The sequence below is a fragment of the Acanthisitta chloris genome, unplaced genomic scaffold (assembly GCF_000695815.1).
Source record: "Acanthisitta chloris isolate BGI_N310 unplaced genomic scaffold, ASM69581v1 scaffold16548, whole genome shotgun sequence".
Classification (NCBI taxonomy): domain Eukaryota; kingdom Metazoa; phylum Chordata; class Aves; order Passeriformes; family Acanthisittidae; genus Acanthisitta; species Acanthisitta chloris.
The window spans coordinates 19,682-35,906 of record NW_008687727.1 but is presented as its reverse complement, the minus strand read 5'-3'; the positions used below and the strand labels follow the sequence as shown (position 1 = coordinate 35,906).

Genomic DNA, 16,225 nt, shown 5'->3' with positions numbered 1-16,225 from the left:
GGGTAAGGAAACAGAAGTTTAGTCTCTCCTAGTCACAAACTCATTCTCTCTACTCACAACATCTGATTTTAGAACAGCACACATCACCATCACAGCTCTAGTGAGAAGCTATTTATAGGGTTTGGGCACCAGGGCCGTGGCCACTTCCCGTGGTCAGGCACCCCGTGGGACTTCACGATTGGTCGCACTCAAGTTTTCTGTATTCCTTAGTTTTAGAAAACCCAAAATCTCCAGGAATGGCTCAATATCAAAATGTCTATCTGTTTGTACAGTCTCACTTCAATTAAAAAAAAAAAGGAAAAAAAAGGGGAAAAAAAAAAGAAAAAACCTCCCCGAATTTGGTTCAATTCTGTTTGTTCTGAGCTGAGCCATCACAGCTGCACTAGAATTCATAAAACACGTGCAACTCTGGGTAAAATATTTTCTTCTAAAAGCACAACCACTTTACAAGATTAAAAGTCTAGTACATTTCTAAATATTATTCATATTGTACAAGTAGTGGTTGTTAATTTAAAACTTCATTAGTAAAATTACAGTACAAGCATGATTAACCTCCAGAATTGCAAATCCCAGACTCCAGTGGAAAGCTACATTACATCTTCAGTAGTACATCGTCCTGCAGGTCACTCCCACACCAGTGGAGACGGCGGCATCTCGGAGGGCTGAGCGACCGTGGAACTGCAGGGCAGGAGACACAGAAAATCAGTGTTCATTGGCCACGGCTGACGGACGGACGCGCTCGGCGCGGTGTGACAACAGCCCCAGCCAACCCACAGCAACAGGCACCAACAGTCCCCACGGCCTCCAAAGCCTCCACAGGGCCACGCACACCCCACACTCAGCCCGAGATCCCTCCCATTCCCATCTCTGCCTGACCTCTGCTTGCACACACACAAACACCACGTGAGGCTCCTGCACATTTTACTTAAAGTCTAGACCTCATGGAAGTGGTTTGCAAGGGTTTTATTGCTGTGCCTCTGCCACTCTCCGAAACCGCAACCCTAAAGTATTCTGGATGTGCCAATTGTGTACTACTAATAAATGGGAATTAGTACCAGATGTGATTACATACAGTTACCTAATAAAGCTCTTAAAAGCAGCAGACTGAGGGTTGATGCAGAGAGGCACTCTGTTTCCTTTCTGCTGTTCCAGAATGAACTGATGAATTATTTCTGTACACAGGAGAAAAACACAGCACAGCATTAACACTTCTGGCTTAGCAGAATGCAATGTAGACTGGAGGGCAAAACAGCTTCCCTTACAGAGAGTGGACCTGAGTGAGGACAAAAGAGCTTCAGCTGCTCTGACCCTCAGCTGCAGCCCTGACTCTGCTGCCCCTCCGCGGGGGACAGCTCTTGAGGTCACACCTTGCATCCCAACAAAGCCACCACAGAGACTCCCCTTGCCCCAGGGCCACCCTCCAGGGAAGGAACAGGGAACAGGGCGCCAGGGACAAGTGCTGGCCAGGTCTGAGACCCACAGGCTCCTGCACACAAGCTCCTGCTTGTGACACTGCTGTGTCACAACATCTACCACTCTGCTCTTTCGGCGAAATGATCTCCGGTGTCTACCATGGAAGAACACGGACAAGGGACCAGCACTGGGGTGAGTGTGCAGCCCCAGGGCAGGGCAGGAGAGGAGCTGTGCACAAGGTTAGCTCCCACTCACCTTTAACCTGCCGAACAGAACTGAGGTTCTTCTCGAAAGTGTCGTCGAATTTGGGATTAGTGATGGGTTCAAAATCACTCGTATAAACTCTTCCAGTGGATGTGGAAAAACAACATTTACACATACAGGTGTGGTATCGCAACCGCCCCTCGTCCAGATATGGGTGAGCTAAGGCATCCTTAGCAGATATCCTTTTGGACTGGGAAAGGCATTGGAGGAAGGGAAAATAAAAGTGAAGAGTTAGGATGTTTGCAGAGGCATGGGAACAGCCTGAAGAACACTTACTCATCGAGGAGCTCTCGATTGTTTTATAACCCCTCGCCCTGCTGAGGATCGGATCATGCTGGAGTTTCTCTGAGCTGCAGGCACTGCCACTAGAGGGGAGCTGAGGCTCAGAAACCAGAGCCTGGCTCCAGGACACTGCCCTGCCCCAGCCCAGGATGGAAGAGGCTGCTAATACGGTTTTCAGAATTATGTTTTTCAGTAGCTATTTCCCCAGACAGCCTTACAACTACGACTCCTACACGAATCCAAACAAGCAGGGAAGAACAACATCCTAAATGCTGAGGAGTCAGAAAGGAAAACATCTCAAGTGTTTTGTGTGGAAGTTATGATTTAACATAACTGGATTTGTTACGTTAACAAGTTATTTAATGTAACACGGTTCTGTTCAGCAAAGCAATCCCAGGGTTTAAAACACAGACTCCAAAGGCAGTGCTGGAGAGCCTCCCCAGCTCTCAGCCTCCTCCTTTGCTCTCCAGTCACTCTGCCCTTCATTTGCAATGTTGGGGGTTCAGTGAGAAATTATTAGGATTATTGATTCCAGTACCAGATTTTCTAGTGTCAATTCTGAAGTGTCCCAAGAGATGAACTCCGCAATCCACAGCAGCACATTTTTATTAGAAAAACAGATGCACGGTGGGAAAATGCTCCTGTTCTGTGCCTGGGGATGCAGGAGGAATTTTTTGTGTGCTGCAAGACCAGGAACACCCCCGTGTCCCTAATTAGAACTGCATCAGAGTAGCTGATGTTCTGCTACCTACACCCAGCTCGGAAAAGAGCATGAGTCATGCACACCCTCAGCCCTCGCACTGTGCAGCTTCCTTCGCAGGACCACTCGTTTGAAATGTGAAACCCCCATGCCCGGGGAATTAATTGGCCAATTAGGAGATGGTATTTTTAAGGCTTTTACAGATCAAAAGTACTGCAATGCCATGCAGAAGGAAACCAGCTCAAGCAGTCCTTGACTTAAAACACTCATTTAAGTACCTGACAATGAGACCTGCTGAAACCAGAAGCATTAGTGATAATTTTCAGTCATACTTACTGGATCAAAGACCAACATCCTGCAAAGGAGATGAACTGCTTCATGTGTAGCTTGACTGGAGAGTGTATATAGGACAGGAAGGGATGGCTGTAGGGGGAATGGGAGGAAGAGAAGCACAGAGTGTCCTGTCAGATCCATCAGCAAGAAAACCCTGTTCCAGCACACACTATTCCACAGCCACCAAGGACAAGCTCCCTGTTAAAGAGGACATGCAGTGCCTAACGGTCTCCAGCCTGACAATCATCACCAGCACAGAGCTCAGCAACTGGAACACAGACCCAATGGATCATTCTTTCCCTCAGGTCAGACGTAATCCCTGGACAAACTGCATGTTATTTAGATATTCCTCTGGACAGACACCACTCCCAGCTGGCTGCTCAGTGCTTTGGTTAACCCCAGCACTCCCAGTGGTTCGTTTTTATGACCTTCATCACTCCCAAACTGTGGATTTTCCTTGCCCAGGCAGTCCACAGCTGACTGGCAGTGACAGAAGGGCTGTCATGGATGTTGCTGTCGATTTGCCAGTATAAATAAGAATTACACCTCCACAGTGACATCAGCCTAAGTTAACCCTGAACCATCACACAGCCCTGAGCACTTCCTGGCCTTGGTTTCCCAGGACAGCCTACGAAATATAAAGCTGCAGTATTTGGTAACTTATCTGATTTTTCTATCCAATAAGTATCACCTACACAAAAGAGCACTGTGGTCTAGGCACTGTGATTACACAGGTTTCATCCACACACCAGGGCAGAAAAATATTACTCCATACCTCACCTATGCCATACAAATGAAGGATGCTCTTTGTTTTGGCTACACTTATGGCTTGTCAGCACCTTGTCCTGCTGTCCCAGGAGCCTCTGGTTAGATACAGCTCTTGGGGACAGCCCTTGCCAGCCAGTACCATGTTGCCCAGAGCTCAGCACCAGGGAGCCCAGAGCTCAGCACCATGGTACCCAGAGCTCAGCAGCACGGAGCCCAGAGCTCAGCACCATGGAGCTCAGAGCTCAGCACCATGGAGCCCAGAGCTCAGCAGCAGGGAGCCCAGAGCTCAGCAGCAGTCCTGAGAGAGCGTTGGGAAAGGGAACTGCAGTAGGATCTGACTGCCATGGGATCAGCAGCCAGGTCTGCCAACAAGGAAGGGGCATCCTCCTCCTGGCTCACTCTCCCCACAGCAGAGAGGGCAGGGGATGGATGCAGCACATTCCCTTTGGGCAGCGGCACAGCTCCAGAGCTCCATCAGCTCACCGGGGCTGGGCCTGCAGTACAGCTCCATGGAGTCTGGAAATGCCCACCCATCCAGCACAGTGGGGTGGGGGCTCTCATCAGAAACTTCACGCATTAATCTATTTTTACACGAAGCAGCGAAATGCTTCGCCCTCCCCTCCCACTGCGCTCACCTACGGCGAGTAAAAATAGGTGGTGTGACAGAGTAATCGCCCATTTCCAACTTGGGTTTCTCTCCCTATTAATCAAATTAAGAAACTGGTAACAGTTAACTCTTTATAACCAGCAAAACCTCCATTTCTGAATAGGAAAAACCAGGAATTTGCATCCAAACCTGACCTGAAACCAGGGATATACCAGTAACCACCTGGCTGCTCTGCATCCTCTGGTGCCAGGGGACACTGAGCACACCAGCTCTGCAGACTGCTCAGCTCCCATGGCTCCCCATGGAAAAGGAACGTTGTTTTCCCCAACAGATACAGAAGTAACTGTTAGTGTATTTCCTACAACTTCATGGCTACATGACATTAAATCTGTAGTGGAAACTTTTTGTACCATTTCACCTCACTTGCTTTTCAGTATTCCCACCATTCTGTGGGTCATGAGACATTAGGTTTCAGAGTCACAGCTCTCCCAGCACATGAGACCAGAAAAATCTACTTGATTTGTTTCAAAACTGGTAGAGAAAGTCACAAGGAAATCCTCCTGTTATTAGCGCTCAGAGGAAAAAATCCTGTCATGAAAGGGAATAGAGACACCTCGATGTGGTGAATCCAAAGTGCCAAGGAGGCAGAACTCCCACATGTCAATAACAGAGCAGAACATACATGCAACACTCATTTCTATGGTAACTACTATTGTGGTGAGCAGACACGTGAGAAATTACTTCAACAGACAGAAAACAAAGGTGCAAACTTAACTACTGGAAAGAGCTGATCTATTAACATGTACAGGTCAATAATTCTGTTAATTTTTACCAACAACCATAAAAGTGACTGTACTGGATGGGCACAACTCCACCCCTGCACCAGGGATGTCTGCACAAGCCTTTCCTTGCATCTGTTAACAGGACACTGCACTGCCCCTCGTCCTGCCCAGTCAGCACAACGACACTGTCCTGCCCCCCTTCTCTGGTCTGTTTGTTGTCTTCTCATTCATTCCTGCCTCCCCTCTCTGGTCTGTTTGTTGTCTTCTCATTCATTCCTGCCTCCCCTCTCTGGTCTGTTTGTTGTCTTCTCATTCATTCCTGCCTCCCTTCCCTGGTCTGTTTGTTGTCTTCTCGTTCATTAACTCCTAGCTCAGTTGGGCTGGTGCTGTATCTCAGCTCTGTCTCTTGCTGAGCCCTTCCCAGGAAGCTCAGCTCACTGCACAGCTCTGACCCTCTGGGTACAAGGTGCCCTGGCTCTGGGCAGTGGGTGAGTTCCACCCCTGACACTCCTGATCCTGCAGTGCAGGAGCCTCCAGGGCTTTCTGAATTATGCTGTCAATTTTAATTTATGTCTCTCGCCAATATTATCACTTAAATTGAACATTCTCATTCAAAACAGCTATCAAAGCACTGTCACTGCAGAAAGGGAGATTTCACCCGTATCAAGCCAAACAATGCATCCAAGGCAGAAGGCAGAAGACACTTCACTAGAGAACACAGCAGTTTGACCAGCGACACCACTGCAGCACCACAAGCTCCAGTGGCACATTGAAGCTGTGTGCAGGCAGGGACAGCTCTGAGACTGAACACCCAACGGGCCAGGGGAAGGGAGCCCAGCACCCCCAGCCCTACCTGTTTATGAGGACCCCTGAGTATATGTGCCTTGGCGCCTTCACAAGCCGTCCTCATCGCCTCCAGCGACGGCGTGCCCAGCAGGTCTGTGATCAGATCCAGCTGTGGGGACAGAACACACAGCTGAGAGCCCACACATCTCCCAGCACACCTCAGCAGCCTCCTAAGCTCACATAAATCCCATTCCGGGTATGGATCAAACCCACTCCTTTTACTGGCAGAAAATGGCAAATACTAGTGTACACTTTTAGTGGATCAATATAGCTAATCTCACAGTTTTTATGCTATGTAACTTCTAATCTGTAGATGAATACTAGCAACATTGAAGATACACATTTTGATGTCAGCACATCTCATTCCTCCTCTCGGACAGGAGTATAAATGCATCCATCTCTAGTATCTTCCTGCAGACATTTTCTATCGACTGAAAAAATATCACTTCAGGATGACTGGAGGTGTAAGAGCACTATATTAGCTTGCTACTGTTGGAATAGCCCCAGCTGTACAACCTGAAACCATTCAATACCCTCTTCCACACTTGCCTGGTATTCAAATGCAGCAGCCTGAGCAGTGCTGCCAACACTGCCAGGCTGATCCACCCTGCTGACTGGCACTGGAAATAGCTCAAGTGCCAAGACTGTACCTCCAGTTATATCCTGAGACAAAGCTCACCACTTGCTCCTACCAGACGTTACAAGAAGCTTGATGCTACATCACCATTACCTTATCTCAACACAGTGCCACAGTGGCTCTGGCACTCAGCAAATTACAGGGTAACACAACCCCACATCCTCCAAAGTGACCACTAACCACCACAGCTTCAAACACTGTCTGCAAACTCTCACCTCAGTGTCCCAGAGCAGCTTGGGTTTTGCCTGTGTGTAAACCAAGCAAAACAAAAGCAAGTTTGAGGCTCAAAATCACAGAATCGTTTAGGTCGGAAAAGACCTCTGAGGTCAGAGCCCAACCTATGACCCATCACCGCTCTGTCAGCAAGACCAGAGGACTGAGTGCCATGTCCAGTTGTTCCTTGGACACCTCCAGGTGTGCTGACTCCACCTCCTCCCTGGGCAGCCCCTTCCAATGCCTGTCAGCCCTTTCCATGAAGAAATTCCTTCTGATGTAAAACTTGAGCCTCCCCTGGCACAGCCTGAGGCTGTTGTCTCTTGTTCTGTCCTCTGCTGTTCCCTGGGAGCAGAGCCTGAGCCCACCTGGCTGCACCTCCTGTTGGGGAGTTGCAGAGAGCAGAAGTTTCCCCTGAGCCTCCTTTCCTCCAGGCTAAGCCCCACAGCTCCCTCAGCTGCTCCTCAGATGATTCACACTTGAGACCCTGCACCAGCTTCACTGCCAAACTCGCTCCAGCCCCTCAGAATCTGCCCTGAAGTGCATCAGCGCAACTGATTCCAGGAGATAACGCGGTGGAAAGTGTTGACAGGGAAAGGAATGATACCTGCTGAATGGGACTCTGTGCCTGGAACAATATCCTTCGCCCAAGCAACTCTGCAAAGATGCAGCCAACAGACCAGATGTCGATGGCGTTGCTGTAGTGCCTGCTGCCCATCAGGATCTCCGGCGCGCGGTAATACTGAGTGACAACTTCCTGAGTCATGTGCCGCGATTCGTCTAGCTCTTCCACCCTGGCCAATCCAAAATCACAAATCTAAATTGAGAAGGCAAATAAAACAATTAAAATAACCAAAACACCTTCTGCGTTTCCAATAGGCAGCCTCGTGGGAGCGAGGCAGGGAACCCCCGAGAGCACTCAGGCACAGCCACAATCTGCTGTGAGTGCCCCAGCCAGGGACAGGGGAGAGCAGAAATTATGCCACTTTACCCCACAGCCATTTACACTTTGTACAGTCTGAATTGAAATCACAGCACATCAGAAGTCGGCACGACAAAATTGATAATGTAAAAGAGTAGAAGCTCTGCACCACAAAAAACCAACAACACATTGCCACCCTCTGGGTACAGAGCACTCCAACCAACCAAATCTTCATGATATGCCTCCAGCTGGGAAAGATTCGGCCCCTTTGGCCTGAGGGAATGTTACAACTTTCCTGAACCAGAAGGGTTAAGGAAAGAGACCAAAACTTTCCCAATCAGAATACTTGGCAAAGCGCTGTAAGTAACACTGATTGTTAAACATCCAGCAGAGCTGCACAACACACCTAGGCAGAGGCACAAGAGGTCAATGGAAGTGTCCTGGGCATTCAGTGTCATCGTCCTCTGAGGACCACACGGACACTGAGGCACCCCAGGAACAACCTGACACTGAGGGCAGGTACAATTTGCAAAGAATCTGTGGAATTTTTTCCCTTTTATAATGTAAACGGAAAGGTAAATTTCATTTTAATATGAAAAGGGAAAGTGTTCTATTGAATGTTTTTTGCTTAAAAAGTAAGAACTGCTTCCTAAGACCAGACAGACACACGGACATGCCACTGAATGTGAGCAGCACCTTAAGGACACAGTTGCTGTTCACGAGTAGGTTCCCTGGTTTAATGTCTCGATGTAAAATGCCAGCAGAATGTAGGTACTTCAGACCTGAAATATCAAACAAAACTAAAATAAGTACTTTTTTTCCCCCTTTATAAGCAGTTTCAGGCTGACAACATTTTCCTGGAAGGTTTAGCAACTCCTGGTTAGCAAAGACTTTGCCTGTGGCTCAATTGTTATACAAGTCTTCCTTCCACTCTCCAGTGCACACTCAAGGACAGGGCAAAACTTCTGGAGTACATAAACTAGACAGAGCAAGGAATTTAAGCAGTCTTAAAAAAACCCAAACAAAACACTCCCCAAGGAAACTCTCAACAAATCAGAAGTAAAACATTGTCCCCTGGTTATGGTGTGAATACTCTGCTAACCCCCATGCTGGGACTTGGGCACACTCCTCTTACTGCTCTGTTTATCAGTCACAGTTCTCAACCCAAGTGGGTACAGTTACACATATTTCCCAGCTTGGCTCAGTTCAGGTGTCCTCTCTGTGCCCACGAGCAGGACTCCTGTCCCTGCCCTGCTGGAGGGCAGTAGGGCTGCTGTGCCCCCACAGCTACCCTAAGTCATGCCTGCTACGTATTCAAACATGGAACTAAAGCCACAAGTTTACACAGGAAACTCATCCAAGATGAGAATGTCCTGAGAACAAACATTAAGAAACAGGAAAAATATTACTACTACATAACTGTCATTAAGTTTACAAGAAGAAAAATTACCTCTTAAAATCTGGTAAAGAAAAACTTTTACATGATCCGAGCTGAGTGGCTGAGGAGAGACGATAATCTTATGGAGGTCACTCTGCATCAACTCAGTGACAACATATCTTCAGTGTGTGGGTTAAGGAAAGGCAGAACATCCAGCACAAAATCTTGTGAACGTTAACTCTACTTAGCTCTTACAACTATGGAGTTAAAGAGCATAAAGCTGTTTCAGAGGTCAAGTCTGCAGACTCTTACAAGAATTAAAACATAAAACAGGTTGTGAAGGAAAACGGATTAGGCAATGACAGTGTTTGATTAATGTAGTTGTTACAAATTTAATTCAGAGCCCAATTACAACTCAGAAAACAGAATAAAAGCAGCAGCAAAGGAAGGTTTGGCCTCGGAGCTGTGGCTCGGGATGGAGCTCAGAGCCAGGCCCAGCACCTCGACTGGCAAGAGGGACATAACTAGCAATGAGAGCTTTCAACTCTCACAATAAAGCAGCTTGCTAATTAAGAAACAAAGCTTTGAAATCTATGTTTAGCAGACACATTTGAAACTAAATGTCACACAGGATTACGCTGGTGGCTGAAGTAGGTGAAACACCTTTGAATGCCTCCCTGAGCTGCCTGTGCCAGGTGTGGAGCACCATACCAAGCCCTGCCACCTTTGAACCAGACAGGACACGCCACAGAGGCAGTGCAGACTGCCAAGGTCACACGAAGATCAAGGAGAGAGCTAGAAATCAACCTGCACCTCCCCCGGAGCAGCAGGTTCAGCCCCAGGCCCAGGTGGAGCCGCTCTGGGCTGTGAGGGACTCTGTGGGATGAACCAGGGGTTGCTGTGCGTGGGGAAGGGACACAGGTCTGTTCTCCCTGTGCTCTGCCTGTGCCAGGCACCAGCTCCAGCACCTTTGTGATCCCTCTGACCCTGAGCCTGCCAACCCCCAGCCCAGGGAGCTGGGGCCTGTTTAGTGTCAACCTCCCTATAACCAGGCTGAGACACAACAAATCCCTGACTCCAGTGACAACCCTTCCCCCCTGCCAACACCACGAGCAAGGCAGCTCCAGCAGGGACCTGGGCTTGTTCCTACTTTACCCCAAATAACTGGCACAGGTCAGGTCACACCTAGACCAACCTAGAGAAAACTCACATTTCCTTTCATCCTATGTTCCACTTCCATCTGTTGCTCTGCAAACCCTCTCCAGCCAAATCCCCACGGGCCAAACAGCTCATCTGCCACCAGCACACCACACAGAAATGCATTTTATAAATTAAATATTGCCAACTTTTTGAGCAAAAAAAATTTCCTTAATTGCATTCATGAAGAATTCATAAAGAAAAAACCCAAGCCTGGAGCACCGTAATTTGCAGTCCTCTAATTTTTCTTCTCCTTTAGCAAAGACCCTCTTAAATATTTATACCAGGCTTTTAAAATTTGGGGTTTACCTTATAGCTGCAACAAATCTGTACATTCAATTTAATGCAAAGCATTTTAAAGCCCCCGAAAGCATTACTCTGCACTTTATGATGATAAGATTTTTGTTTTGCTACGCCGCAAATCCTCCTAAATCTCAATCCCGAGCATAATGTCTCCCAGATGTCTCCACTAGTTGCCATGCCAACTAAAGCAGCTTAAATTAAATGAGGGCCTGAAATGGCACCTGCACCACTCCAGGTCTGGGCGCATTAAGTCAAGCCCCTGATGGGCTCAGAGGTGCCGCGGGCGCGGCGATCACCGCACTGTCTGGGAGGGCAGTGGGGCTCAGGGTGCAGTGCCCACTCACCCTGCTGCCCACGGCTCCAGCTGGGACTTCTGGCACCACCAAACACCCCCAAGGGGATGCCAGCCCCACTCCCACCGCTACCTGCAGCTGCCTCTGAGCGTGGAGCACCAGCCCTGGCTGTGGGGCGGCCACTGAGCCTGACTGCAGAGAAGAAATTGCTCCTGACAGCAGTAATTAGTTAAGTAGCTGTATAAAATTAGAACTACAAATGTACCAATTTGCCTCGGAGTAATTATCAAAGCAAATGCACAGCACAAAGAGCTTCCCCTGCTCGGCTGGTCAGGACCTGCTGCCTTGGTGAATCCTGTAAAGCCACAGACGAGTTTCGGAAGGGGATCGAGTGCCCTGGGTGAGGTGATGCTCTCACTGTGGCTCAGACCCTTCTTCATTCGTCCCTGCACACCTCAGAACCAGTTCTGAGGCCTCACACACAACTCCTCTGATGTTTTGGGGAACAAGGAAACCCTCTGGGAGGTGCTGTGAGCACACACTCCTGGGACCCCCGTGCTGGCCCTGCCCCTTGCACTGCCCAGAGGAACCAGATCCTGCTGCTGTTTGCCCTCCACTGCCCTGCAGACACCAGGGATCTGCTCTGACATCGGTCACAACAGTTCTTTCACCTCCCAGCAGGAACTGCTACACACCTTTGTTTTTACTGGTATTAAATCCTTTCCCAGTCAGCAAAACAGACTGGTGAAAGTGGTGACTTTTCAGCTGCTTCTGATATTCACCTTAATGGGAAAAGTTCTGCAAAAGTTACTCTGGAAACTTTGGATAGTTCTTAATGTCCATGGATCTGCAGTTGCTGAATTCAGTTTTACAATCACCTGTGGAAGGTTCTGCAGTTGGAAAAAAGGGAGCCATAAATCATGGAATCATTTAGGATCAGAGTCCAACCATTAACCTAAGGCTGCCAAACCAGTTCAGCCAAAAAGTAAGAGTTATGTTCACTGCAATGAACTGCTTTGAGATGCTCTAGAAAAATCCAGGAGTCACCGCTCCCCTTTGTGCCTGAGGTGCTGTACAGCCAGGTCAGTCCTCCTAGGAAGCAGCTCCAAAACATTGGCCAGACTTGGCTGCCAGGGATTACGCTCCGTGCACTAACCACCACATTTTCATTCACCTGCTCATGGCAGACACACAACAGTGTATGCTCCCTTATATATTCAGTTTTGCACTAGGTGACACTGGCAAAAATAGCAAAACTCTACAAAATTCCAAATGCTCACCAAGATTTTCCATCTAAAATCTCATTACAAACTCAAATTATGTCTCAATCTAAGAGTCTGCAAAGACTTTTCATTCTAAAACAAAAATCTCACTAGGCTGAAATTCCATTGTCATCAGTTTCCTAAGAAATCTCTGAATTTATCATTAAAATTTTAAGTTGATTTATAATTAGTTCTCTTTACAAAACACACCTTGCACTTCCTGCTGGTCCCTACAAGGCACTGAATAATTGAAACAAACTCTACCAGCTCATTTGCAACACATCACTCATGTCATTCTGGTCACTCTTTTCTCATATTTTTCCTAAAAAAGGACATCACAACTCCTCATACACTACAGTGAGCAGAAGCACATGCAATTGAAAATGTGCAGATAAGTTCACTCTCCTAAGGAACTTTAGGGTCCTAAGTGCACTGGCTGCAAGTATTCCAGAGGGAGAAAGAAGACTCCACAAACCAAACAGTCTTCTATTACCAGTATCAGAGTCAAGAAATTAAAACAAATACAAAAAAGACAGGCCTATAAAACACTAGTCAGAATGACTTAAAATCAGCCATGAAGGAAACTAACATTCTGGTTTTCTGTTCAAAACTTGGCAGTAGCTAAGCTCATAAAAAAAAAGCTTATCCCATTTAAATATCCTTGATTGTACAATTACAGGGAAGGAGTAATCCTCAACCTAGATCTGATTTATAACTCATATGACTTGCTCTAAATGAGGGCATTGAACTAGTGCACACAACCAAAATCCAGGTTTGAAGGCTACTTGTGTGCTCTTCACTCGAAAGAAATATCAAAGCAAAATTTAAATGTTTTATCCAAGTTCACATGGAAAAGCCCCAGGAGAGCACACAATACCCTCAGCCAACTCCTATGTTTCTCCACCAGTAAATTGCTCTGCACTTTGGTCAAAACCATCAAGGTGGTTACACCTACTTCCTCCACCAGCCAACTCCAGGTAGTACATAAATAGATCAAACCATATTTCACAAAGTTCAGGTTGTCTAAAAATAATGACACTTTCCCACCCAGTAACTGGAAACTGGGTCACACCAAAAGGCAGCCAAGACCCACCAGCAATTAAAACCAACCTGCCCAAGCCTAACCACAGGAGTAGCACAAACTCTTCCCTCCAGAGCCAGTAAGAGCCCACCCAGCTCAAGGACTCACTTCTCAGCATGTTAGAAAGCAGAAATTCCTAACCTCACAGGTGGAAGACAACCCAATGATTGAAAAAGGAAAAACCCAAACCAGGGTTTGTGTAGTCCCATTCCATAGGTTCCACCAACTACTGGCAGCTTCCAAGCCAATGAAAATCACACCTACCTCAGTCAAGATGTTCTATTTTTATGTTTAGGATACATTTCTTCAAAATAGTCAATGTGTGGAGGCTGGAGGATGTCGAGGGCAGAGAGTACCTAGGAAACACCGCAAGGTCAAGGCCTATCCCGGTCAAACAAAACAAATCCCTCCCAAAAGGACAGTCAGACTGCACCTCTCCCACAGGGCTCTGCTTTCTCCTGCCCCACAGACACACCAACGTTCTGTCTCACCAGGGATGGCAATTTAACAACCCACCAAGTCAGATATTCTGTACATTCAGCCTCTGAGTTTCCAGAAAATCTGACAGCTGTGAAGTCAGAGAGCCCTTAAAGCACTTTAGATATTCTATAACTTCAAAGAAAACCCTCCTGTTACGCAGAGCTCATTTCACATTTAGGTTTTCTCAAAGATTTCAGAATTACTTTGAATTTACTTACATTGTCATGCTTAAAAAAACACAACATCTTCAACTCCCGGAAGACCCTTTTACAAGAGACCAAATTTTGGAAGACGTTGGGCATCTTTTTGAGTGCAACTCTCTTTCCATCTCGTGGATCTGTTACTGACCTACAGAACAAAAGATTCAGAACATCACATACACCTGTTAGACAGTTTTTCTAAAGAAGAAAATAGTATTTTAGAGTTCTTATCATTCTCAGCTCAGACAGTGAGTCAAAACAAGGTGAAGACACTTCAAGGGAAGAAAGCATTAACCAAAGGGCACTAAGCAGTGTCCTGCAGAGCCATAAGTATGGTCAGAGCACACACAGCTTAGGCCCTTCTGGGCACACACCCCACTGCACCCACCAGATCACTCCACATCTGGAGAAGCAACAGCACATGGTACCTGAGCCCCCACACGCGTGAACCAGGCGTGACACCAGTCTCTCTCCCACAGAACTTACGGGATTCGAGTCCACTAACTCAGAGACTGTAAGGTGCTTTGCACATGGCAAGTATTTTAATTTAAAATAATTAGATTCTGAAAATAGAATTTTATAATGAGAACCATAAAACTGGAGCAAGGAGATTATGGTGCCTCAATTCCCAATCCCAGTTTTTAAGGTGAGCTTCTCACGCCTCACGACAGAACAAAGCATGTGCATATTTTTACTGGGATGACCAAAATAACTTCAATCCCAGTGCAGCGCCGAAGCCACGGAAGAATCCACGCCCAGCCGTGTGTTTGTCCTTACAAAGTTCCTGTCTCCCCTGTCTCTCACGTGCCACCTCTCCCACAGACACAGTGCCTGTCTCAGGGCCACGCCGGTTTAGATGTCCAAGTACAAAACGAGATTGGAGTGGTACCTCCAAGTACCACATCTGACTCCAAACACACACCGACCCGCCCAGCCCCAGGCCAGAACAGGCTGACCCTCCCAGCATGGCCCAGCAGCTCAGCCAGACTCCTGCTCACAGCTGCTGCTCACCTGCACTTTAGATAAGGGGCAGAGGGGCCTGGGGAAAGGTGATACCAGACTGTCTCTGTGCTGGGAAACAGCTGAAAAGGTCTTCTAGTCCATGATGCATTTCATTTGCTCCAGCACCTCTGCCCCTTGTCTAAACTGGCCAGATGAACATCCGTGGCCTGGACTGTGAGCAGTGAGAGGAGAGCAGTGCCCACTGCACCTGCCACGGAGAGCTCAAGGGTTTGTCAGCCTCTTCCTCTGCTTCTGGAGCTTGCAAATCTCAGAGCTAGCAACCCTGGAAAGTTCTCTGAGCTCCCACTTGTATATTTAGGCTGTATCTATAGCAATCAGCTTCCGAATTCGAGTCCTACCACGCCAGACTGGCACCACTGGTTAGTCACAGAGCAGTAACCCAGTCTGTGCACGGAAACCAGCAGGAACTTGAGGAATCAGAACCAGCTTTGAAACTGGAGGTGGGTTTGGTATATTAGAATTTCACAAATGGGTCAGACACGCAACACAATTCACACATCTATGTGAAGCAGGCACAAGAAATTGAGAAACTGCTTAAACAACATACAAGTAATCAATCCACAAACCCAGCATTATTTAGAGCAAGAAGAGTTTGCCTTTGGTTTTGGGCTTCAGTACTACTAAGAACCAAAAGCACAGAACCTGTTGCAGAAGATTCTGCACTGCTGGACTGGCAAAGCACAACCCGAGTCCCCTCTGAGCCACAGGTGCTTCCTTGTTATTGATGTGCTGAAGGCACTTTAGCCAAAGCACACTGTGGATCTGGGCACAGGGAGACAGCATCAGGTCCCCACCACTGTGCACAGGGTTTGAGCAGTGCAGGCCGTGGGGCTGATGCTGAAATTCAACCTGCCATGAGACAGGAGGAAACTGATCTGCTGGGACCGGAATACACACCCCACGGAGTTTCCACTTGGTTGGTGTCTGCGGGAGCAGAGGGAGTGCTGTGTTTGGTACCTGAGGAGCAGCACACCAGCTCTCCTCCCCAGCAAACACAGCCCTGGGAACCTACATTGGAGACCTTCTGGAGCTATTTGTGGCCCTCACCTTCCAACCTTCTGTCCAGTCAGAACCTCCTGTCTGCCTTTTCCAGCGCTCACGAGCACAAACGTCATTCCAGCAACTGACCCGAAAAAGGCTGTGGAAATGCTCTTGGACCCCCAGCACACACGGTGGGGAAGGTGCCTGGGGGCTCTGAGGTAGAACTCACATTTCCCATTACTCCTGCCAGGCCCAGCCGT

General features: G+C 47.7%; 1 protein-coding gene across 2 annotated transcripts in view; it reads right to left on the bottom strand.

The window, feature by feature from the left end:
* Positions 1-6: 6 nt before the first annotated feature.
* Positions 7-16,225, bottom strand: part of NLK (nemo-like kinase) — a 23,830-nt gene continuing 7,611 nt past the window's right edge. The window contains exons 2-11 of one of the 2 annotated variants that reach the window (XM_009080731.1): positions 13,980-14,109; positions 13,582-13,637; positions 9,218-9,324; positions 8,464-8,549; positions 7,453-7,662; positions 6,003-6,104; positions 2,996-3,082; positions 1,669-1,867; positions 1,079-1,172; positions 7-678 (exon numbers count right to left, since the gene is read on the bottom strand). In XM_009080731.1, coding sequence (XP_009078979.1) covers positions 624-678; positions 1,079-1,172; positions 1,669-1,867; positions 2,996-3,082; positions 6,003-6,104; positions 7,453-7,662; positions 8,464-8,549; positions 9,218-9,324; positions 13,582-13,637; positions 13,980-14,063 — 1,080 coding nt within the window. In that variant the 5' untranslated portion in view covers positions 14,064-14,109 and the 3' untranslated portion in view covers positions 7-623. Of the gene's footprint in view, positions 679-1,078; positions 1,173-1,668; positions 1,868-2,995; positions 3,083-6,002; positions 6,105-7,452; positions 7,663-8,463; positions 8,550-9,217; positions 9,325-13,581; positions 13,638-13,979; positions 14,118-16,225 lie in introns of those variants that run through there. The other variant, XM_009080730.1, reaches the window with a different exon arrangement.